The following is a 27,230-nucleotide window of genomic DNA, read 5'->3' on the forward strand; positions in this document are numbered from 1 at the left end:
TATCGGGTTATGAAAAAATATATGTTTGCAAACTTTGAATCTGTGTAGCGGATTCTCACAAAAGTTTGCAAACAAAAAATTTTTCATAACCCAATCATTTTTTTTTCTAAATAGCGACATCGTTGCTTAATTGAAAGACAAAATAGTTCCCAAAGTTTTAACAGAAATGATTCATCAATCGCTTATGTTTATTAATCATGGGTGTGTTATTCTTCTGAACCGTCGATACTGACATTGGCACGAGTTAGGGTCGTATGTACATGTCCCGTACTGCAGAACATAGTCGATCGTCTTCCGCTTCCTGTTTATGATATTCTAAAAATAACCGTATGTTATTATTGGGGATTTTCCTACACAAGAATTCGGTCGGTGTTACGTGCATCAAGGAGCTCGAGGTCGGCGATCGTTTCTGGTAAGCTAATTTACTTGGACATATAACATACCTCCTCTTGTATCATATCAGATTCTTACATCTTGATAGTTTTACAGCGAATATCTTTGTAGCAACCCAACATTACATGTCTAACGTCTGTATAAAGCAATAACCTAATGTTCAATAGGTCTAGTAATGCAATGGCCTTCTGACACGCACTTTTAAATTTGTGTTATTTGTGTTATATATCTATATACATAGCTTTTCCAAAAAAAAAAAATAACAAAATATTTTTAATTAAAAATTTTTTTTTTTATTAAAAATTTATGTACAGTCATACTGTATGAAACCCTACTGTAGCGGTTGTGCTTACCTGGTAATATTTTTTTCTGATCCTGATAATCAACCCATCATGCATGCTTACAATTTCAAAAGTCAATTAGATCTAATATGATTAAATGTCTAGTGCCTGAAATCATTCATTGATCTAAATGTACAGTTTGTAGATGATATTGTGATACCTGTGATTGGCAATTCAAAAAAAAAATCAATACACAACGTTAGGTAGGCCTACCTATATAGTAGCTGTCAAGTAGCTGATAACTCCAAGTAGGCTAGTGACATGAAATCCGGACATGGATCATTGATCTATAATTGAGTCAGCTGTATAAGTTAATGTCATGTTTTTACATCCACTTTTGACGATTAGTTGAATTAAATTCTTTTGTATGGTACGTTGAGTTATATAAAGTGTATATAATAATGTTATAATGGTTAAATGTTTAATGACTATTTTAGAGAACTTTAAGAAATGATGGGTTTATAGATCCAAATTTTACTATTATATTGTAACGAAACTGGGGTTGTGTATATGTATAATTCAGGCTCTTGCCCTCCTCTACACTCTCTTTACAATCCTGTTCCCTTGTGGGTCAAGTCTGACCAGGACAAGTAGTGTGGTCACAGACCACTTTCCTCAGCCTATTATTCTTCAGGTCCTCTTGGACCACTAGTAGAAGTATCTTTGAGTTCTATAACCGTACGCCTTGTCAAATACTTATTTATCACTTCCAAAATACTTAACTTAAAAGAAAACTAGAAGTCCAAAGATAAATTACTGATTCTTTGTATTATTAAACATTTTCAAATTCAACATTGACAATTAACATTTACAAGATATTGGTAATGGAGAATGATATTACAGTATTATAAATATAAATACATGGACAATATTAGTATTTATCCAATTATGTTTTCTCAATGAACAACTCCCTCTGTGTACTTCTGAATTGGTAAGTTTTTACAATTAAATTAGAGAATTGTCCATAGAAACTCTGTCACAATAATTTAAGCAAGTCAATAATCAATTAAGCCATCAATTATCAATAATAGGTCTAAAATATCAGATTACAATAACTTTAAGTGAATTTCTGGTAATGAACTAACTACAACCTATCTTAGGAGACAACAGTATAATTAAAAGACTTTGAATCCAGTCTAAATATAGTTACATAAAATCTAAATATAGATGAACTTATTATTTCATAGAAACAGGTATAAACCTCTTCCACAGAGAGTTATTACTCTTGTAGGTACTATTTTCCCTAATCCATACCAATAATATTCAAATTACTATACAATAAATTAATTTCTCTATAATATACCACTCCTCTTCCTCAAAGTAAATAAATACTTTTTAGGCAATTATCTTTAACCTCTACGGTTATAGGATCTGGAATATTATCTAAAATTCCGTAGAATTTACCAAAAGTTAATATTGTTTACATTATTTCATAATGAAATAATATCATATAAAAGCCTAATGACTGTAAAAATAATCCAAAAGTCTTATAAGACCGTACGAGTAGTCTCCCTTATTTGTATACTAACTTTGCTCTATACTTTAAGCTATCTATCCAATGGTTATGAAAAGGCGCATGTATACACCAATGCCGACGGGCTAGAACTGTCGAAACAGCGATGCACGCCGCCTTTTATAACCTTCCGTCCTCACCATGTGAGGACGTCCTCACCAGATGAGGCAAATTCCTCATCTGATGAGGAAAATATCCATATAAGGAAAACGTGACCTCACGTGCGGGGTCAACAGTAGCATTTACTACGACCGAGCAGCCGTGTCTAGACGATTCCTTCCGCAACATAATGCGGGAATCTATCAATTAAAATACATATTTTACAATAAAAATGTACTTCTATAATATAAGTAAAACCTTTCTTATTACATTTATAGACTATTATAAACTATAGAATGCTGAAAGCGAACTATTACAACCGTACGCTTCCGAAGTAGTTCTCTCATGACGTTACATTGCTCGCCATGTTGAGAGTGGGAACGGGATGAACTAAGATAAACAAACTATGAGTTCAGACGTTTATAACCCGTAAGTAATAAAACTTTTGCGAAAATGATCTATGAACTCATAAGTTTTACACAATATGCTAACAAATTCTAAAATTATCGATATGATTACAATTTTACCTTGCATAAGTAGGCTGTAACGAATCCCGTATACCAGTAGCAGTGTTGTAATGGCGACCGGGCAAAACTAATTTTAAGACCCAGTAGACAAATAAAATCATTAAAAATCGAAAAATGAATAGATTTACACAATTCCGTGTTCTACAGTTAGAACAATAATTTTACTAACATCCTAATTAATGTTGGCATGTAATTATCGCTATTTATCATAAAAACAGTCGAGTAAACCCAGCCGAATACAGAGGTAAAAAAAAATCAGCTGTTTACAAGGTCTCTCGATCTTGTTATAATAAGATCACACTCACACAGTTTTCCATACCAATTTACCATGCTCAATACATAAGTTACACAAATTTATCTACACCAGAGATGTATAGCCTACATTCTCTATTCATACCCATCCGAAACTAGAATTATAATAAATATCCAAAACTGGAATTATAATTATCACTGATGCCTTGGCACAGGCCCATGCAAATCCAGATTCGCCACAATATATATATGTATATATTTACAGTTTGCACTGACATGGACTCAATAACCATGCTTTCTTGAATTATCATTATCAGTGCATAATGATAGTACAACACGTGTGGCGATTCTATTGTTGCTGGAACAGTCGCTGGCATAGCAACGTGGGGTCATGACCCCACTTTTGGTGGGAACATATAAATGACTCGATTCCAATCAGCTATTCAATCAAATTAATTGACGATGACAGGAGAGAAAAACATGTGTTTTTTATTAAAAAAAAATTCAAATGTCGCGAGAATAGATAATAATCATTTACGTGAAAAACTGTATTTATAAGGAATAGATTTTTATTTTGTTGAGGTTATGAGGTTATAATGTTAATGGAGCCTGTGTAAATTTTATGTAACCCGGTGAAGGCCGGGGGTTACATAATTTGCACATGCTCCATTATCATTATAACCTCAACAAAATAAAAGTCTATTCCTTAAATACACAGACAGTGTTGAATGAAGCCATGCATGGACAAAACCTAATGTCTTTTTTTTTGCATTTTCCTCATTACAAGGGTGCATATATTACTGGTATGAATATACAAACTCTAATTATACTAAATTATACTGTAACATGAGTACATATTTCATTATTGTTAATGTAGCAGAAAGAGTTCAGTAAAATCTTGACAATAGTTAGAATTTACTAAAGGTACTATTATGTGGCTGTTTGTGATAGAGCTTTATGAGATGCTAGGCTATTTGAGCTTGATCAATATAGTGATGTCTATATTAGTTATCACTGGGTTGAACCTAGACTGCGACAGAGCAAATCAATTATTTAAATGTTTCTGTTTGAGAATGCATGAGACAGTGTACATTTACATTCTAGCTACTGTTGTAGCGGAAAAGATATCATGTGACAGTCTATAGGGATCTGGAGTACACCATAAATGTTATGTTTCACATATAATACAACAGATCAAGGAACTTGATACACCACCAGACCCTATGTAATTGAAAAGCTTCTCAGCTGAATTTAACACTATATTATCTCCCCCTTATTGATAAATGTAATTCTAGCTGAATTCTAACACTAGATTATCTCCCTTGTTGATAAATGTCTTAGCTGAATTCTAAGACTAGGTTATCTCCCCCTTGTGGATAAGTGTTTTCTGCTGAATTCTAAGACTAGGTTATCTCGTCCTTGTTGATAAGTTTCTCAGCAAAATTCTAACACGAGATTATCTCCCCCTTGTTGATAAATATAATTCTAGCTGAATTCAAACACTATATTATCTCCCCCTTATTGATAAATATAATTCTTGCTGAATTCTAACACTGGATTATCTCCCCCTTGTTGATAGATATAATTCTAGCTGAATTCTAACACTATATTATCACCCCTTATTGATAGATATAATTCTAGCTGAATTCTAACACTAGATTATCTCCCCCTTATTGATAAATATAATTCTAGCTGAATTCTTACACTATATTATCACCCTCTTAAAGATGAATATAATTCTAGCTGAATTCTAACACTAGATTATTTCACCCTTGTTGATAAATGTCTTAGCTGAATTCTAAGACTAGGTTATCTCCCCCTTGGAGATAAGTGTTTTAGCTGAATTCTAAACTTGATTAACTCCCCCTTGTTGATAAGAGTTTTCAGCTGATTTCTAACACTAGATTATCTCCCCCTTGTTGATAAGTTACTCAGCTAAATTCTAATAGTGACTTACACTAGATTAAATTCTGACATTAGATTATCTCCCACTGTTGATAAGAGTTTTCAGCTCAATTCTTCAATTCTTACACTAGATTACGTTCTCCTTTTTCACACGTTTCTTACAGCTGAATCCTAACACTAGATTAGTTCCTCTTGTTGATAAGTTTCTTAGCCAAATCCTCCTAAAACCAGATTAGTTCGCCTTGTTGATAAGTTTCTTAGCCAAATCCTAAAACCAGATTAGTTCGCCTTGTTGATAAGTTTCTTAGCCAAATTCTAACACGAGATGAGGTCCCCTTGTTGATAATTTTCTTAGCTGAATTCTAACACTAGATTATCTCCTCTTTGCTTAAAAAGAGTTTCTCTGCTGAATTCTAACACTAGATTATGTTCTACTTCGTTCATAAATTTCCTAGCTAAATTCTAACACTAGATTATCTCCCCTTTGTTGAAAAAGAGTTTCTCTGCTGAATTCTAACACTAGATTATGTTCTACTTGTTCGTAAATTTCTTAGCTGAATTCTAGCACTATATTATCTCCCCCTTGTTGGTTGAGAAGTTACTCAAACATTAGATTATATATGGTTAATGAACAATGAGCCTTGACACACATATGTGATACCACAGTCATTATGTAATATCATATATTTGCAATAAAAAAATATTTTCTGTCTATCTCAGATTTAAGCACTTGCATGATTTGCTGATGCTATTACAAGTAGTTAGGTAGCAATACTTAATCTCTGACATTAACATTCATTTATAGGTTATAAGTAGATAAATATGGTTCAAACAACATACATAAATCTGGGATCGACCTCACTTAATGTCTGTATAATATGTAGTAAATTATTGTAACAATTACAGTGGTAAATAATACGTTAAAATAGCTCTAAGCAATGCTTATTAACATGATATAGTTTACCACAGCTTGATAGAGAGTTAAATTGTAAACATCAGTAGTCTATTTTCCAATTTGAGTTTTTGTTTAGTTCTACAGATTGGATAGAAATAAAGGCTACATTTTACCTACGTTAGTACCACAACTCCTCTTGGCTTTGGGATGGGGCAGAACACCAGTCAGCTACGCCCTAAAGAACTCAAGGATTTACAGATCAACACACACTTCACCGAGAAAGAGCTACAGGATTGGTACAGGAACTTTCGTCGAGATTATCCGGACGGCTGTCTCACCATTGACAACTTCACCAATATTTACTCGAACTGTTTCCCTGAAGGTGATCCCGAGACCTTCGCTGCTCAAGCCTTCCGCACGTTTGATATCAATGGAGATGGTGTGATCAACTTTCGGGAGTTCATGTGTGCTTTGAGTGTGAAAAGTCGTGGACGATGCGAACAGAAATTGAGATGGGCATTCCGGATGTATGACATTGATAATAATGGCTATGTATCCCGAGAGGAGATGATTGAAATCATACAGGTAATTATAAATCAGTCAGGTAATTATATCAAATCATTCAGGTGATTATAACAAATCATGCAGGTAATTTTAAGTAACATGTTTTTAACAGATAAAATGATAAGTACAATTTTTTTTTTTTCTCTAGGTTACTTAATTTCGTAATTTCTATTTTAAATAATTTTCATGAACCTTTTACCAACTGAAAATTTTAATTGAAATAATTCCATTGTAACTTAGTATGGTAAATATGATTTTGTGGAGATAAACAAGTCAAGTTATCATGGTAACTATGAGAAATCAGGTTTTCTTGCTGCTTGCTCTTAGTGATACTGATAGTCATTTAGCATGTCACACCTTTGTTTTCAACCTCTATTTGATAATTACATCTCTGACTACAAGACCTTGAATTTGTTCTTTGTCTTTGTTCTTAATATATATACATTGTATTTTAAATCCTAAATACCAGGCCACTGTTCTTGGTCCCTTTCCTCGTTAATCAAATCATACCTGAAATGTGTTCCCTTTTCAGGCTATGTTTAAGATGACAGGAAATGGTGACGCAGCAGCAGCAGAAGAGCGCACAGACAAGATCTTTAACTTGATGGACAAAAATTCTGATGGTCAGCTGTCACAGGAGGAGTTCATAGAGGGCGCCAGGAGTGACCCCACGATAATACAGATGCTAGGATGAGTAACTATGACAACAGTTGTACCAATCAGGTCTTATTTTGGGGGTCATGTGATCCAGTGATTGGTTACACTAATTTAACTGTACTTTGGTAGCTAGACATGATGTCTGACAGAGTAGACAAGTAGAAAAGTGAGTTTTTAAATTCTGATGATATTCAATTTTACATTTTATATTATTCAGGCTATTCTATATTCTGTAAATTGTTACATTTACAAAACACTGTCTCTAGTGTTATTTAATGGTAGATATTCTGTATCTGTGTATTGCCTTGATGTCTGCCCTTTTGGCAGGTATAGTTGATTGTTACGTCATTTGTTTGTAAGCGTAACATTATATTTTTCAGAGAAAACACTTTATAGTTTACACAAAAACAAGCAATAAAAATCTTTAATAGCAGATTACCTTGTAATTTATAGGCAAAATTACTAAAGTCGATTTCAATGGAAATTAATATACCTAGTATGCATGATATGAAAAGTTCGTGTGTAACATGGAAAATTAAACTAATCCAAATCCTTTACCAAATGTAAGCTTAATCCATGCACATTTTTAAGTGAATACCGTATTTTAACCACAAATAAACTCCTCTCACAAATAAGACCCCACACCTAATTTTACAAATCCAAGATGACGACCTATAGCTAATAGATTCTTAATTGTGGTTAAAATACGGTAACAAGCTCATGGAAAAAATTCCTACGATGATAACATAAAATAGGGTTCGATGAACATCTAATCTCAGGTATTGAATTATTTTGAGAAGGGAGAGAACTCCTATAGGGACCAGTATGAAAAAGTCGTCATACCTGGTATATGTTGAATGCAATGACCTAAGTGCAATTATATCATAAGAGTGTTTAATCACATTTTCAAAACAACTTCATCAATATGATACAGTTTGAACATATAACCTTGTGTTTCAATATTTTAATATACACACACCTGTAATTTACTTGTGATCAAATTACAAGCACTATCTACGCATACCAGTAATTTATTTGTGATCAAATTACTAGCACTATCTACGCATACCAGTGATTTATTTGTGATCAAATTACTAGCACTATCTACGCATACCAGTGATTTATTTGTGATCAAATTACTAGCACTATCTACGCATACCAGTAATTTATTTGTGATCAAATTACTAGCATACGCATACCAGTGATTTATATATTGTACTTTATAAGATAGTGACCTAGCTCATACCAGACTTCTCACAGGGACTTTACACATATCTATCAAGATGAATAACACATTATCTGAATGTCCCAGGAACCCTAAATTCAACAGTCAAGCAATTATCAAGATGTGATACCAAGTAGTTCATCTCAAGATGTTCTCTTTTAGTTGTATATAGAATATAGCTTCTGCTCACTCGATCTGTAGTTCTTTCGTTTTTGAAAGGTACCAGTAGTGTTACCCCTTCTCTCTTGGAGGTGGAAGATCAGACTTCCTTTCTGAGAAAAACGCAAATCAAGTTGGCCTGATGATCAGGGGATGAGAATCTCAGAGAAATATTTGAGGGGATGTGTTAGGGGATTAAGGGTAAATATTACAAAATATAGAAATGCATCACGTCCCTGTGAGGAAAGCACTCTATATATAGAAAGTGAAAGATGAAATACTGAAGTGGTGTCAACTTCAACAAATGATATACATATTGATACCAAAGATTTTGTGTCAAAAACATAACTGCTGCCTTTTTATGACTTCTGATGTTATATGGATGTTTTAAAACTGTCTCTCTTGTTTTAACTCTGATTTAAGATATATATACATATGTATATACCAGTAAATATTGGTAAGCCATACATTTGCTATGTGCGTTTATTTCTCGACATTGTAAAGACTGACACATAAAATACAGTGTACCAGTAGGCAATATGATTTTACTACAGTTAGCATATTGATGAAATCGAAAGATATTAATTTATTTGTCATTGTAATAAAGATGTTAACATAATTTCCCATCATATGTGTAGTATTTGTATTTATGTTGTGCACAGATTATGTAATGCCTTTTTGTTGTTGAATGTTCGTGAACAGAATTTTTATGACAAGAACATTTACTATGACAGACATTTTAGACTATCTGTTTACAATTTTACAGATGATCAATTTGTTCTACAGGTATGATTAACACAGCTTGAAATTCTTAACTATGATACCTCTATGAACCTAAGGGTAATAATCAAGAAATGTGCAACATTAACCCTAACTGACTCTTGGGTCTACTGATCTAGAGCCTTAACACATACTCATTAACAAATAGTATTGTCATCCAGAGGATATTTTGTTACTAATTATTTGTACATTATTTCTATTATTGATAGTGTTACCTTTACATTTTTTTTTGTTCTTCTTTACTTTGCTTAATTGTTGCTTCATCTGATATTATATTATATAATCAAAAAGTATTACATTTTAAGTAATTTAATTATTTTTCATTAAAAATTTACATGTGATTGCTCAATTCAGATTATTTTTAGTAAAGGTTGCAAAATGAAATTAACCCCAGTCCCATTGACATTGATATAAAGTGTTCATTATGAATCTGTTTAAATACTCAACTATGTTATATATATATATATCTCCATTTTGAGTTTTTCATATGTAGTTATTTTACTATATTATATTATTTTTACTTCGTTATTTTTTTTCCTCAGAATAGATTTAGTTCTGATATCATCACAGTGAAATAAAGGGAGGTAACTCTGATACATGGATGCTATATACCAATGTACTAATAATATGGAGATAATTTTACGTGTAGTGTACATACACAGATGTACTACTTGTGAATAGTGAATAGTGCCATGATCTTGATAACTGAAAACTATGCTCTAGTACATCTGTGAGCGTAATGATCAAGTACGAGAAATCATCTGTTTATTCGAGCAAATAAAGGTTGATATTGTCCCACTGTAACATTAATGTCAACTACATATTCTCTATAATATAGTAAGACTAGTGTCCAGTCGTTTCTCTGGTTGGTGTCTGAAGTATATGTTCTACCCTAGTCAAGCATGTCCATATCAGCTGTTGTTATTCTACATTCTATTGGATCTGGAGCCATTATTAGTTATCTGTGCTTTTTGATTCACTTTGGAGTATCTGTTGTTCCTTACATTCAGTACGGAGAATCTGTTGTTCCTTACATGCAGTACAGAGTATCTGTTGTTCCCTACATTCAGTACGGAGTATCTGTTGTTCCCTACATTCAGTACGGAGAATCTGTTGTTCCTTACATGCAGTACATAGTATCTGTTATTCTCTACATTCAGTAAGGAGTATCTGTTGTTCTCTACATTCAGTAAGGAGTATCTGTTGTTCCCTACATTCAATAAGGAGTATATGTTGTTCCCTTCAATCAGTACGGAATATATGTTGTTCCCTACATTCAGTACAGAGTATCTGTTGTTCCTACATTCAGTAAGGAGTATCTGTTGTTCCCTACATTCAGTACAGAGTATCTGTTGTTCCCTACATTCAGTATGGAGTATCTGTTGTTCCCTACATTCAGTATGGAGTATCTGTTGTTCCCTACATTCAGTATGGAGTATCTGCTGTTCCCTACATTCAGTACGGAGTATCTGGTGTTCCCTACATTCAGTATGGAGTATCTGTTGTTCCCTACATTCAGTATGGAGTATTTGTTGTTCCCTACATTCAGTATAGAGTATCTGCTGTTCCCTACATTCAGAACGGAGTATCTGTTGTTCCCTACATTCAGTATGGAGTATCTGTTGTTCCCTACATTCAGTATGGAGTATCTGTTATTCCCTACATTCAGTATAGAGTATCTGTTGTTCCCTACATTCAGTACGGAGTATCTGTTGTTCCCTACATTCAGTACAGAGTATCTGTTGTTCCCTACATTCAGTAAGGAGTAAATGTTTTTCCCTACATTCAGTATGGAGTATCTGTTGTTCCCTACATTCAGTATGGAGTATCTGTTGTTCCCTACATTCAGAATGGAGTATCTGTTGTTCCCTACATTCAGTATGGAGTATCTGTGTTCCCTACATTCAGTATGGAGTATCTGTTGTTCCCTACATTCAGAATGGAGTATCTGTTGTTCCCTACATTCAGTATGGAGTATCTGTTGTTCCCTACATTCAGTATAGAGTATCTGTTGTTCCCTACATTCAGTTAGTACGGAGTATCTGTTGTTCCTTACATTCAGTAAGGAGTAAATGTTTTTCCCTACATTCAGTATGGAGTATCTGTTGTTCCCTACATTCAGTATGGAGTATCTGTTGTTCTCCTACATTCAGTATGGAAGTATCTGTTGTTCCCTACATTCAGTATGGAGTATCTGTTGTTCCCTACATTCAGTATGGAGTATCTGTTGTTCCCTACATTCAGTAATGTGTTCCTACATCAGAGTATCTGTATTGTTTTCCCTACATTCAGTATAGAGAGTACATTCAGTATGGAGTATCTGTGTTCTTACATCAGTAAGGAGTAAATTTGTTTCCCTACATTCAGTATGGAGTATCTGTTGTTCCCTTACATTCATAGTATGGAAGTATCTGTTGTTCCCTACATTCAGTATGGAGTATCTGTTGTTCCCTACATTCAGTAAGGAGTATCTGTTGTTCCCTACATTCAGTATGGAGTATCTGTCGTTTCCTACATTCAGTATGGAGTATCTGTTGTTCCCTACATTCAGAATGGAGTATCTGTTGTTCTGGAGAAGTTATTGCTGTTTCCTCTGTATGTCTGGAGTTTTCATTTCTTTATATTTTAGCAAGCTTTTAGTCCTTGCCTCTGTACATTCTAGCAAGTCTAGGACAGTTTCCATTCCTCTGTGTTCTATTGAGCCTGAGAAATCTGTTGTTTTACTACCGGTATGTTCTATTGAATATGGAGAAATTATTGTTAAGATAACTGTTATTTCTCATGTTGTGTTGTATCTCTAGTTCTGTTGACTTTACTACCAGTCCTGGTGACACTTGTAAGTGTCAGTGCCTTTAGTACTAAGTAGTCTGTGATGATTTAGACCATTTCCTTATACAGCTCCTAACTACACAAATATCTTCTGAAATCCAGGTGTTTACCTAGAAATTAAGTGCTTTAAAACGTTTTACTGTTTACCCACTAACATTTCAACTAACTTCAGGAATGGTTGCTAAATAAAATAAAAATTGTCTCATCTGAACTTTGTCATTAACCTTATTATTAATGACATTGACCTTATGTGGCCATGTCTGTGACTACCCTTTGCATAGCGTAGTTTGTAATAATGATGTAGTTCATAAATATTAAACATTTATTTACATTTTGTCTTTAATATACATGTGTTTAATTGTTGGACTAAAAAATTAAATAAACAAATTGACTAGAAAAATGGCTCTCTTGTGTTTTAAAACAGAATAATATGCACAGTTGAGACATGGAAATTAATCTCTTCTTTTGATCATTCGGAAAGCAATTTACCATCTGATCATGCATGCTTGAAAATACATGTACATAAATTATGTATGCTTCCTACAGAAATAACATGAAAGGTTTGGTAAATTGATACACTCACAATTGAAAAGTTTTGATCAGATCATATCAAAGGACCTTCCCTAAAACAATGAACATTGGATTCTCATCCATAAGAATGTATGACAAATACAAATAACATCAGAATAATCTGTGAAGCATATTGATTTGACTCCAATGAGTGGTAACCTGGTCTAAAGGCTATTGATTAACTGACCACACCTTCAGATGGACAGTGTAGGAAATCAAGATGTAACTTTAGTATGTCTTGCATCTATTACATTGTAGAGGTAGTGCATGGAGACTGTTAGCATTAACATCATGGTGTAGAAACTACCCCTTCTACTCAACAAAAATATAACTTATCAACATAATAGTCATTATCACTTATAATTAACATTAAAACATAACGCTCTACCATTTGCACTCAGCATCACAACATCCCATTACATCTTATAGTACACAACATGTATACATCATACCAATACCGAACCAAAATCTGTACAACTTTCATCTTGTTTGTTCTATTAATGGCCAATGTCATTTAATGGTGTGCCAGGTTTAGTAGGTGTAAAAAAAAGTTTTATTATCATATGGGATTAAAACTCAAAAATCGAAAGTGGAGAGCTAGTGGTAAAACTTAATGTCAAAACTCTTTAATCACTTGGCCGCCACGGTCCATACTGGTATTTAAAATCCTGACTCACTACCATATTTACTCCATATCCACAAACCCTATAGCACTGTCATACATCCGAAACACATTAGGCATAACACAGTATAATACTCTAATTCTGTCACACTCTTGTACACAAGACAGTATAATACTATAATTCTGTCACACTCTTGAACACAAGACAGTATAATACTATAATTCTGTCACACTCTTGAACACAAGACAGTATAATACTATAATTCTGTCACACTCTTGAACACAAGGCAGTATAATACTATAATTCTGTCACACTCTTGAACACAAGACAGTATAATACTATAATTCTGTCACACTCTTGAACACAAGACAGTATAATACTATAATTCTGTCACACTCTTGAACACAAGACAGTATTATACTATAATTCTGTCACACTCTTGAACACAAGACAGTATAATACTATAATTCTGTCACACTCTTGAACACAAGACAGTATAATACTATAATTCTGTCACACTCTTGAACACAAGACAGTATAATACTATAATTCTGTCACACTCTTGAACACAAGACAGTATAATACTATAATTCTGTCACACTCTTGAACACAAGACAGTATAATACTATAATTCTGTCACACTCTTGAACACAAGACAGTATAATACTATAATTCTGTCACACTCTTGAACACAACAGTATAATACTATAATTCTGTCACACTCTTGTACACAAGGCAGTATAATACTCTAATTCTGTCACACTCTTGTACACAAGGCAGTATAATACTATAATTCTGTCACACTCTTGTACACAACACAGTATAATACTATAATTCTGTCACACTCTTGTACACAAGACAGTATAATACTATAATTCTGTCACACTCTAGTACACAAGACAGTATAATACTATAATTCTGTCACACTCTTGAACACAAGGCAGTTATAATACTCTAATTCTGTCACACACTCTTGTACACAAGACAGTAATACTAAATACAACTATAATTCTGTATCACTATAATTCTGTACACTCTTGAACACAAGGCAGTATAATACTATAATTCTGTCACAATCTCTTGAACACAAGGCAGTATAATACTATAATTCTGTCACACTCTTGAACACAAGACAGTATAATACTATAATTCTGTCACACTCTTGTACACAAGACAGTATAATACTATAATTCTGTCACACTCTTGTATAACACAACACAGTATAATACTATAATTCTGTCACACTCTTGTACACAAGACAGTATAATACTATAATTCTGTCACACTCTTGAACACAAGACAGTATAATACTATAATTCTGTCACACTCTTGAACACAAGGCAGTATAATACTATAATTCTGTCACACTCTTGAACACAAGCAGTATAATACTATAATTCTGTCACACTCTTGAACACAAGATACGTAAATACCAGTATAAACTATAATTCTGTCACACTCTTGAACACAAGACAGTATAATACTATAATTCTGTCACACTCTTGAACACAAGGCAGTATAATACTATAATTCTGTCACACTCTTGAACACAAGACAGTATAATACTATAATTCTGTCACACTCTTGAACACAAGACAGTATAATACTATAATTCTGTCACACTCTTGAACACAAGACAGTATAATACTATAATTCTGTCACACTCTTGAACACAAGACAGTATAATACTATAATTCTGTCACACTCTTGAACACAAGGCAGTATAATACTATAATTCTGTCACACTCTTGAACACAAGACAGTATAATACTATAATTCTGTCACACTCTTGAACACAAGACAGTATAATACTATAATTCTGTCACACTCTTGACACACAAGACAGTATAATACTATAATTCTGTCACACTCTTGAACACAAGACAGTATAATACTATAATTCTGTCACACTCTTGAACACTCAGTATAATACTATAATTCTGTCACACTCTTGAACACAAGACAGTATAATACTATAATTCTGTCACACTCTTGAACACAAGACAGTATAATACTATAATTCTGTCACACTCTTGAACACAAGGCAGTATAATACTATAATTCTGTCAACACTCTTGAACACAAGACAGTATAATATATACTATAATTCTGTCACACTCTTGAACACAAGGACAGTATAATACTATAATTCTGTCACACTCTTGAACACAAACAGTATAATACTATAATTCTGTCACACTCTTGAACACAAGACAGTATAATACTATAATTCTGTCACACTCTTGAACACAAGACAGTATAATACTATACTATCACACTCTTCTGTATAATACTAATAATTCTGTCACACTCTTGAACACAAGACATTCCTATTATACTATAATAAAATTCTGTCACACTCTTTGTCACACGAGGCATGAAAAACAAGAAAAAAACACTATACAAATGCACTAGGAATTTCCTGTCACACTCTAAAAGGAAGTAAATCAGTGTGGTTCACAGTATCTATAACATGATCATACAGGTACATTAACAAGCACACACTATATATCTATAACATGATCATACAGGTACACACCTCACACACCATATATCTATAACATGATCATACAGGTACACACACCTCACACACTATATATCTATAACATGATCATACAGGTACACACCTCACACACTATATATATATAACATGATCATACACACACCTCACACACTATATCTATATCATATAACAGGTACACATCATACAGGTAACACACACTCACAGGTACACACCTCACACACTATATATCTATAACATGATCATACAGGTACACACCTCACACACTATATATCTATAACATGATCATACAGGTACACACCTCACACACACTACAATATACATCTATAACATGATCATACAGGTACACACCTCACACACTATATATCTATAACATGATCATACAGGTACACACCTCACACACTATATATCTATAACATGATCATACAGGTACACACCTCACACACTATATATCTATAACATGATCATACAGGTACACACCTCACACACTATATATCTATAACATGATCATACAGGTACACACCTCACACACTATATATCTATAACATGATCATACAGGTACACACCTCACACACTATATATCTATAACATGATCATACAGGTACACACCTCACACACTATATATCTATAACATGATCATACAGGTACACACCTCACACACCATATATCTATAACATGATCATACAGGTACACACCTCACACACCATATATCTATAACATGATCATACAGGTACACACCTCACACACCATATATCTATAACATGATCATACAGGTACACACCTCACACACTATATATCTATAACATGATCATACAGGTACACACCTCACACACCATATATCTATAACATGATCATACAGGTACACACCTCACACACCATATATCTATAACATGATCATACAGGTACACACCTCACACACCATATATCTATAACATGATCATACAGGTACACACATCTCACACACTATATATCTATAACATGATCATACAGGTATCTATAACTATCATACAGTACACACCTCACACACTATATATCTATAACATGATCATACAGGTACACACCTCACACACTATATATCTATAACATGATCATACAGGTACACACCTCACACACCATATATCTATAACATGATCATACAGGTACACACCTCACACACCATATATCTATAACATGATCATACAGGTACACACCTCACACACCATATATCTATAACATGATCATACAGGTACACACTCACACACCATATATCTATAACATGATCATACAGGTACACATCTCACACACCATATATCTATAACATGATCATACAGGTACACATCTCACACACCATATATCTATAACATGATCATACAGGTACACATCTCACACACCATATATCTATAACATGATCATACAGGTCACACACCATATATCTATACATGATCAACAGGTACACACCTCACACACCATATATCTATAACATGATCATACAGGTACACACCTCACACACTATATATCTATAACATGATCATACAGGTACACACCTCACACACCATATATCTATAACATGATCAACAGGTACACACCTCACACACTATATATCTATAACATGATCATACAGGTACACACCTCACACACTATATATCTATAACATGATCATACAGGTACACACCTCACACACCATATATCTATAACATGATCATACAGGTACACACCTCACACACTATATATATCTATAACATGATCATACAGGTACACACCTCACACACCATATATCTATAACATGATCATACAGGTACACACCTCACACACTATATATCTATAACATGATCATACAGGTACACACCTCACACACCATATATCTATAACATGATCATACAGGTACACACCTCACACACCATATATCTATAACATGATCATACAGGTACACACCTCACACACCATATATCTATAACATGATCATACAGGTACACACCTCACACACCATATATCTATAACATGATCATACAGGTACACACCTCACACACCATATATCTATAACATGATCATACAGGTACACACCTCACACACTATATATCTATAACATGATCATACAGGTACACACCTCACACACCATATATCTATAACATGATCATACAGGTACACACCTCACACACCATATATCTATAACATGATCATACAGGTACACACCTCACACACTATATATCTATAACATGATCATACAGGTACACACCTCACACACTATATATCTATAACATGATCATACAGGTACACACCTCACACACCATATATCTATAACATGATCATACAGGTACACACCTCACACACCATATATCTATAACATGATCATACAGGTACACACCTCACACACCATATATCTATAACATGATCATACAGGTACACACCTCACACACTATATATCTATAACATGATCATACAGGTACACACCTCACACACTTGTTTACACTGTATTGTTAATATTGATATTCTGTTTACACTGTATTGTTAATATTGATATTCTGATAAACACAGACTCTGATATTCTGATAAACACAGACTCAAACATTTTCATACTGAAGAGACCATCTGATCAAAATCATATCTTAATAATCCTTAAACTACTCTATATTGATGTTGGATTCATTAAGAGATAAACCATTACCTGGTTTGTTGACTAGGCCTGTACCGTCCCACACTGCTGTCTGATGGGCCGTAATGATGACCTGACACGACTGTGTCTGACCTGGGATTAGGTGTGTCCTCTTTGTGCCTACTAACTGGTACCGCGGCATGTCACTTGCATTGTGCCAGGAAATATAGATCTGGGATACCTACAAACAACACATAAATATTCTGTATTTGCATATTACAGAGTTATCTGCCCTTGTGCATAGGTATTGATTGTGAGGTCATGTGTTTGCAAGCATAACTTCATTCTTTTCGGAAAAACAACATGCATTGCACTCACAAAATAATGACATCACCATGGATACCAACCCGAAAGGGAGCTAACTCTGTAAAATGCAAAGACGGGATTCTCACAAAGGACATACAAGAAATACAATCTACTAAAAGCTAGAATTTTATATCCAACAAAGGAATAATGTGTTCCTTAATATTTCCTAGTGTTGGCGACATTTAATGTTGCTGTGACCTTGAACTTATTTGATGTGATGAGCAAGTAACAGACTGAAATATCGGTATAGTAGTTACAAGTATTTACTAACCTCAGCTCCTTCATATTTCCCAGTGTTGGCAACCTTGAATGTTACTGTGACATTTGCCCCAACCTTGACCTTGGCTGGTTTGATGGTTAGCTGACTGTATCCAAACTGTGTGTAGGACAGACCATAACCAAATGGATAGAGCGGGTCATCTGAGAAGTACCGATAGGTCATGTTGGTCAAACTGTAGTCCGTCATAGACCCCACCTAGTGGAAATTGAATAGAGAGGTCATTAGAGAAACTGATGTTTTTTGTTTGTACTTTTAATAGCCAAGGTCATATAAGGACAGATTTAGTAGTTAGAAGAAAGCTAGAGTTAAAGTAACCAGAAAAACCCACTGACTAAGGCTCAGTGAATGAAAGTGTAAGTTTCGAACTCACAAGCCAAGGAGGCAGGGCTAATGGTAATGTTTTTGAGAAACTGGATGGCCATTAATTTACTGGTAATAACAATAAAAAGTGAAACAAATAGAAACCAAAAGAAAATCATTAGATGTACTGTAGGCAATCCAAAAATCCACTTGTCCAAACCAAAAAGGTCCAATACATGGTATTACTCCCTAAGGATATAGTCTAGCCCTTATATACTATACCTGACTCATGTCCGAGTACCAAGTGTAAGGAAGTCGTCCAGATGGATTGCTGTCTGGTGTGGCGAAGGTGAGGACATTGTACAGAGCACTTCCAGTCGCCTGGGCCGGGAAGAAGCATTGCATGATGGCCATCACCTCTAGAGATGTTTGGGCCAATCTGATGTCGACTGGCCCAGCACTAAATAGGAGTAACACCACTTTCCCTCGGCCTATAATGGAAAGTTTGTTATAAAATTACATCACTTGCCATTTGACTACAAGGAAAGGAGAGATAAGCATGGCTAAATGTACACTTGTGTTTTTTGTTAATTGGTATCTTTAAACATTATAACAATACCATCATCCAATAATTCTTATTACCGCCTTGAAACTATCTAACTTTGAAGAAAAAAACTTTTGCAGACATAATCCAACTTCAAGGGGAGATAATTCATACTAAATTGTACCACCTAGACACAATTTAACTGAGGAGAAACAACTCAAACTGTCATGCAGACACACTATGTTTGAGAGCAGACAATTAAAGGACGTAATCTGACTTAAAGGGGAGACAACTGTAATATAGACATTATCTGACTTTAAGGGAAGATCATTAACATTTTTCTAAAAAAATTGTACTTTATAGGGAGATACACGTAATTTGTTTCGGAATCAAGCACCAAACTGATATGTATTATACCTACCAAAGCGTATAGAGTCCTTGAGAAGCTGAATCTGGCCAATGGGTAGCGACATGTCTGCACGGTCCATTGTCTCTGATTCAAGTGCATTACCTGTAGTATCAACATGAAGATAGCAGATACTTGCAAAGGGGAAAAAATGTTAAAAAGTGAAATACACATATAAGTGACATTTTACATACCAGACCATAACATCAACTTTTCCATAAGAAACAATGGGAGATTAAAATGACCTTGTTCAGTGTTAGAGAGATCATGAAAAAGAGTTACCTGTTCCCAGACAAACTATTGTGACGTCTGCCTCAGAAACTGCGGCCTTGACCCCTGACTCATCATAGTGATCACATGCAAGGTCACTACAACCTGCTGTATACAAGACTTTGGAACCGAGTTTGGATAAGCCACTTTTCGGGGTCGTCATAAACTTTGAGTCAACGTCTGGATGATAGTCTCCCATCAACTGTAAAGGGTTGTCAGCCATCGGTCCAACAATCTGAATGTAATATATAAAAGTAAGATATAATTTACTTGTGATGGTGTTGTCAGAATGCAAGCTTATCACTACATCTATTATCTGACTGGTAACGGTATTTTTTTTATAAATACATAATGTATTATGATAAAATTTTATCAGGTTTTTGATTGACCACTTAAAACTACCTTTAAGTTTAACTATTCAGAAAAGATTAGTAAATCACAACTAGTAACTGGCCCATAATTGGTAACTTACAGCAACCTTTATCTGACTTACGATTGGTGACTTACAGCAACTTTTATCTGGCTTATGATTGGTCACTTACAACTACATTGCATCATTAACTGACTGATGATTGGCTATTTACAAACCAATCACTGATACCGTTACATATCATTTATATTTTACAACTTACTGCTAATGTTTCTAATTTCCTTATGATTGGAAGGAACCCGTTTGAGTTTTTCAGCAGAACAAAAGACTGTGATGCTGCCTTGATTGCCAAGTCCCTGTGCTCAGGACTTTGTATGACTGATAAGTTCAGTTTATTATCGGGGTTCAGTGCAGGTGGATCAAATTCTCCGAGCCTCAATCTGGTGAGGAATAATGGCATCACTCTGTCAATGAGCAGTTGTTTGTTAATCCGTCCCATCTCCAGGGCCTTGTTTAGATAACTGAACATTGTTGTCCTGTACAGGAATGTCCCTGGTGAAAGTTCCAGATTGAGGCCAGCCTCGGCACATTTTACAGCCGTCGTAATGGCATCAGGGTAGTACATGTGGTCGAGGACAATGAACTCAACTGCCCCGGCATCACTGACAACAAATCCATCAAAGCCCCATTCCTTCCTCAAAATGTCTATCAGAAGCTTCTTATTGGTGCAGGAAGGAACACCATTGATGCTGGAACAAACAAATAACAGTTAAACATTCACAGAGACTTTCAACTTTGGCATGGCAAACCATTACTACACTTATGAAGAATAATCTTAAATTATACTGTATGATAAACTAAAACATTGCAACATATGGCCAGTTCTTTATTGACCCTGTAGGTAATGGCAAAGTTTATCTTAAGATTTACGGTAGATAATTGGAATTTACCTTTCATAAAGTACCATGGTAAAGGAAACAACGGAAGTGATACTAGAAATCCAAACCAAAGAGTAGTGTATTCCATGACCTCATGTTATCACAGCTGTTGTAATGACTAAATCTCTTAAAATCAAAACTTAAACTTTACTTTTCCCTCTAGCATTGTTTTGTAAATTGCAGCATCAACCATTCTAGATGTAGAGTATAGATTTGGTAGGCATCATTAGAGCCAAATAATGTGGAATTGTGTATGATAAATATAGTTAAATACCTATTGTAACTACACATGATGCCTCCAGCTCCAGCCTTTACACACGCCTCAAACTGGGGCAGAAAGGTCATTCGAAGGTCACGCTCATTTACCTGTTAAAATAATAATATATACACTGTATTCAAATTAATAATCACAAATACTGTGGTTCTCAGATTGATCCTCAATTCTTGGAGTACAAGTCATTAGATTTTTCAATTTTATAATGAACAAAAGAAACAATTGTAACTGGAATATAGCTTTAAATATTTCTATTCTACCTCAGCATTCAGGTACCTTAGGTACCAGATATTTTCTGGACTACTTACCTCAAAGTGAAATTAGAGACAGGAGACAGGAGACAGGTGTATTCTCTAGCCTATTACTTACTACAGCATTGAATTGGAGATGGGAGATAGGTCTATTCTCAAGCCTACTTACCCCAGCATTGAATTAAAGACAGGAGACAGGTCTATTCTCTAACTTATACTTATCTCAGCTTTGAATTGGAGATGCAAGACATGTCTATTTGTTGAATTGGAGACAGGAGATACACTATATCTATGCTCTAGCCTACTTACCTCAGTATTGAATTGGAGCCGGAAGACACTAGAGAGGTCTATTCTCTAGCATACTTATCTCAGTATTGAATTAGAGACGGGAGACACTAGAGAGGTCTATCCACTAACCTACTTACCTCAGGGTTGAATTGGAGATGGGAGACAGGCCTATTCTCTAGCCTACTTACCTCAGCGTTGAATTGGAGCCGGGAGACAGGTCTATTTTCTGGTCCACTGTAGGCAGCAAAGTGTTTACATACTACATTGGCACGTCTATATTTGGAATGTTGACCCTGTAGTCCATGTACAAAAGCCTGAGCAAGCAGGCCAGACAGATATGGATCCTCCCCATAAGTTTCCTGTCCATATTAAATAAACCTCATACATGTTACAGCAGAAATGATCGAGCAAAGGTAATGTACCTGTACTCTGTACATTTATAAGTAAATCCAATAATATTAAATTTAATCCATTGATCACAGAAAGTAGGCCTAATCTCTTCTTCATTTTCACAAACAAAAGCTCTTCAATAATTTTGCATTATAGATAACTGTGGTAGAATCTATGCAGAGTTGAAGATTTATAGATCTACATATTGACATATAGTTCCACAGAAATAGTTATAAACACTGTAAACCTTAAATTACCAGAACTGTTTCTCAGTTTATAGAGCAATATTTTGCACATATCTCACCTGATTTCGTCCCCACAATGGATGCCTCATGATATTGATGACTGGACTAAAGCAACTGAGACCAGTGTGGTCTGAGTAGTCATTGTTTTTACGAAAATTGTTATACTTGGCTCGAACTTCTATGGCAGTCGCTTCAGATACTTCATACAGTAGTTCTGGACTGTAATGGTAATGCTTCACTTTATACAGGTCTTGATATTAATATAATATATTTAATATATATTAATATATATAATGTAATTAATATAATATATATTTCATCTAAAGTGTAATAAAGCAAGGAAATATTGTTTAATTTAAAATGATGCATAAAAACCAAAACAATGAACGCCATACATATAGTTACAACAAGCTTTATTCATTATCGGTATCCTACAACTACGAACTAGTGCCTGGTAATCTTCCCCCTTACCATATTTGCACTTATATAGGCCATAGCAATGTTTAAAATCTTAAAGGGACTTGTTCTGTGGATATTAAGGACGCACCTCCGCTAATCTGGGACAGCTAATCCGCGATCAGCTGTCCCAGAGAATTGTTTGTTTTAAAGGATTTGTGCAGCCAATTTTTTTTTTTTGTAATACGTCAGGATATTGCTTTGGATGAATGAAAAATTAAGTCCCACCCAACGAATCGCCTATCTTTTAGCGCTATCGGTTGGTTTTGGTCGTGATTTACGGGTAGTGTCGACTACGGTTCAGAGATAATGAGCTAGGTGGTCACGTGGTCTTGTGATGTTAGAGTAGTCCGCGGCTACACAAGGTAAGCCTAGTACTATACATGTATACAGCATATATACGTATACGTTAGATATACAATTTGAGTTTTTCGAGTAAATGGTTATTCTAGCTTTATGATGTAGATATTTACAGTTTCAAAACATTCCATTTACACCACTTAAAAAATTCAGACAAGCATATATCTAACTTTAGATTAGATAATCAGTCCAGTTTGATAGCGATATCAAAATGATGTTCGGATCAGTTTGGTCTGAGACCAAATTTAGCATGAATATATCTAGAATCCGTGTTTTTATTTCAAACTTCTTCTATAACGATGCAAACACGGCACAGTTTTTGAGTAAAAATAAAATGTGGACGGTTATTAGTTATGTGATATTGGAGTAACAGTACCGAACTTACAACGAAAATAATATGTATATCTATATTGTTGCCTTTGAAACTTTATCCATAACGCTTACTAAAAAGCAGAAATATATCAATGGTATTTCTGATATATGTTCCTAAATCACAGTTTAAGTGTAGATTTAAATTCATTATTTCAAAATTAAACTAAATCCTTAATATAGTATATTCATTGTCGACCGTTTTGTATCATACCGAGATTTAATAGTAATATTTGAACATTTATCGTATAATCCAAAAAGTAACCACATAAAGTGTTCAAATGAAAATTGAAATTACTTGTATACAGGCATTATAAATAGATATAATATCTTGTACCTTTTTAAAAATATACTAAGTGATATTTAAATAAGCATATTTAGTGTGATAATGTTGTAACCTTTCTTGTATGACTATACATGTACATTTAGATTCGAAACGGTGAAAATACATGCTTAGAATTTTTACTAATACCTTAGAAATTACGGAAGATTGCTATATGCCACGATTCCGTAATTACAGTTCTAGACTGGAATGATTTTTAAGGTTAAATCTTTAGTTGAAATAGTTCTTAGAACCATTTTTGTTTCTGAATAAGTCACCTTCCATTTTTGTTTTACCTGTGTACGACATATATATATATGTGTGTATGTAATATATACTCCTAGGTATGATCAGGTATATTTTATTTCCATTTGCTTTTACATCTTCATTTTAAAAATGGAGGTGACAATAAAAAACCTAGAGCATAGATGTACGGGGTTTCCATAATTCAAATCACAATCCAATTAACGGATGTCCTAACCTGATTGACAGTAAGACAATAGCAAATACCCGATATAGTCCACCGAATAGCAAATTGCCCGCGGCCAGATAATTACAGGTGAGTTCGATGAATGGCGTTGTGTACAGGTAAACAACATCCTGGTCAAGGTATTACATAACCATCAAACCAAAGGCATGGCTAATTATATATCTATAATATCGGTGATTCTACTCGTATATCGATTAAAACTTGAAAGCGACCGCACGGTCTGAAAAAATAGTTTGTTTTGCTTAATATCTCGTTTATTTGATCTTTTATAATATCAAAAGTAAATATGGAAACGTTTTACGGTATTGAAATAAATGTATCTCGATTTATTCGGTTAGCAACACACAATACAATGTTTGTAATGATCAATCATCGGTGTGTACGTATGTCAAGCATCATATCCTTGATGCTTTAATCAAGGATTTCTTAAATTGTTACGTAAAATTTCATTTTACTGTCACAAACTTTGCATTTCACAATGAATCAAAGATACAGACTACAGGAAAATATTATCGAAATAAAGCATATTCGTTGCTGAACTCCTCGACAAAAAAATCTGAAACTTTTATTTCTGTGTGGATTTTCTTTCATAATTACACGAAGATACTTGCTATTAGAGCATAAATTAGAGTATTTGAACCATCGAATTTCACTTATTTAGTTATAAAAATTCGAGCCAAAGTTATTGTACGATTAACTTCACTCAAAAGTAATCATTAAAAAATCTTTGATCGGCTTTTCCTGTGACCGTCGATGTAAGTGATAGCACATCAGTTGTAGTACAGCTATAATCCACGGACTATTGTGACGTCACACGGTTTAGAGCTATAAAATATGCATAATCGGGTGGTCAGAAAATTTGACCTCGATATCAGCGGTTTACAGGTTATTCCGGTTGCGCGCGGCACGGAGAGGTTTCTACATGGTCTACTAAAGCCATTTCCAGTATAAACTGAAATCCTCCTCCATTTGCAAGACCTGCCACTTGTTAAGGGTTTTTTTCAATGAAAATTGCCAGTGAATTGCATTTAATTGGGTAATTATTTGTTATGAGATACCGTTATCACGGAATTATTCTTGACAAATCAAATAAAATGCAGCTCTTGAAAAAGACCTGAATCAAGTCAGCATAGACACGTACAGTTTACGTTTCTCATCTTATATGTTTGACACATTTAATCAAGCCAAGTTACATAGTAGGTTAATCATTAAAAATCAACTTCATTATGTCTAACTGGTAATTTTTGTAACATGTTTTATTAGCCAGTGTGTATACTTACTTAAAAGAAGCAGCCAAACCGATAGACTGTGGGTACGAGGTTGCATTTCCCGCACCTACATCCCCTCTTAGACATTCGCTATCCCACTGGAAAGGCCCTATGCCGAGGCGAGGTATTGAAGGAGCTGGACCACCATTCTTTCCTCCTCCGCCTTTGGACATTTGTAGAATGAGTTCAGATACATTTAGTCTATTAACCAAGTCTCTAGCCCGTTCAACGTAAGATAGAGATGTGTTCCTGAATGGATAATCTGATGTTACAACTCCTATCGAATAAACTGAAAGTAGGAAACAAGTCACATAGTAAACACCCGCCATTTTGTTCAACTTATGATCATGTGACAACAAAATCACGTGATAACAATCTGTCGGGAACAAGTTGTACTCCAGTCAACTGCAGCACCTTACCAGAAACATATACACATATGACCTTACTCAGAAGCCGTGCTTATGTAGAAATGGAAAAATTGCTTACAACTCAGAATAAAAGCTCATCTAAAATATTCACTTATACAATTAAGTTTACCTAAAATCAAGGACGTAGATATTAAAATTAGACAAATTAAAAGAAAGCCGATATAGGCCTATTGTAGGTATAGCGGCTACATCC

At 34.4% G+C, this 27,230-nt stretch overlaps 3 protein-coding genes across 3 annotated transcripts; 2 read left to right on the plus strand and 1 right to left on the minus strand.

Annotated features, from left to right (window-relative positions):
* Positions 1-318: 318 nt before the first annotated feature.
* LOC138328549 (neurocalcin homolog) lies at positions 319-11,445 on the plus strand. The gene is made up of 3 exons (XM_069275407.1): positions 319-412; positions 6,062-6,510; positions 7,022-11,445. Exons 2-3 carry the CDS (start codon positions 6,133-6,135, stop codon positions 7,181-7,183), a joined length of 540 nt encoding a protein of 179 aa, XP_069131508.1. The 5' UTR covers positions 319-412; positions 6,062-6,132; the 3' UTR covers positions 7,184-11,445.
* On the plus strand, positions 10,213-11,557 carry LOC138326686 (uncharacterized). The gene is made up of 3 exons (XM_069272726.1): positions 10,213-10,446; positions 10,650-11,068; positions 11,464-11,557. Exons 1-3 carry the CDS (start codon positions 10,213-10,215, stop codon positions 11,555-11,557), a joined length of 747 nt encoding a protein of 248 aa, XP_069128827.1.
* A 6,893-nt stretch (positions 11,558-18,450) lies between these two features.
* On the minus strand, positions 18,451-26,958 carry LOC138326778 (uncharacterized). The gene is made up of 10 exons (XM_069272811.1): positions 26,622-26,958; positions 23,404-23,563; positions 22,898-23,068; positions 22,171-22,262; positions 21,221-21,707; positions 20,601-20,823; positions 20,334-20,423; positions 19,651-19,859; positions 19,060-19,263; positions 18,451-18,663 (listed from the first exon to the last, which is right to left on the minus strand). The coding sequence occupies exons 1-10, from the start codon at positions 26,936-26,938 to the stop codon at positions 18,451-18,453; spliced, it is 2,166 nt and encodes a 721-aa protein (XP_069128912.1). The 5' UTR covers positions 26,939-26,958.
* Positions 26,959-27,230: the final 272 nt, after the last annotated feature.

This window comes from Argopecten irradians, chromosome 1, assembly GCF_041381155.1.
Source record: "Argopecten irradians isolate NY chromosome 1, Ai_NY, whole genome shotgun sequence".
NCBI lineage: Eukaryota > Metazoa > Mollusca > Bivalvia > Pectinida > Pectinidae > Argopecten > Argopecten irradians.

Excerpts from the sequence above, each read along its gene's own strand:
- LOC138328549 (XM_069275407.1), top strand. The coding sequence starts at position 6,133 with ATGGGGCAGAACACCAGTCAGCTACGCCCTAAAGAACTCAAGGATTTA. Across the intron at positions 6,511-7,021 it reads AGATGATTGAAATCATACAG|GCTATGTTTAAGATGACAGG; the intron begins GTAATTATAAAT and ends TTCCCTTTTCAG.
- LOC138326686 (XM_069272726.1), top strand. The coding sequence starts at position 10,213 with ATGTCCATATCAGCTGTTGTTATTCTACATTCTATTGGATCTGGAGCC. Across the intron at positions 10,447-10,649 it reads TTCCTTACATGCAGTACATA|TACAGAGTATCTGTTGTTCC; the intron begins GTATCTGTTATT and ends CCCTACATTCAG. Across the intron at positions 11,069-11,463 it reads TCTGTTGTTCCCTACATTCA|TATGGAAGTATCTGTTGTTC; the intron begins GTAAGGAGTAAA and ends TCCTACATTCAG.
- LOC138326778 (XM_069272811.1), bottom strand. The coding sequence starts at position 26,938 with ATGGCGGGTGTTTACTATGTGACTTGTTTCCTACTTTCAGTTTATTCG. Across the intron at positions 23,069-23,403 it reads CATTGTGGGGACGAAATCAG|GAAACTTATGGGGAGGATCC; the intron begins GTGAGATATGTG and ends TAATATGGACAG. Across the intron at positions 20,424-20,600 it reads AATAGTTTGTCTGGGAACAG|GTAATGCACTTGAATCAGAG; the intron begins GTAACTCTTTTT and ends TTGATACTACAG.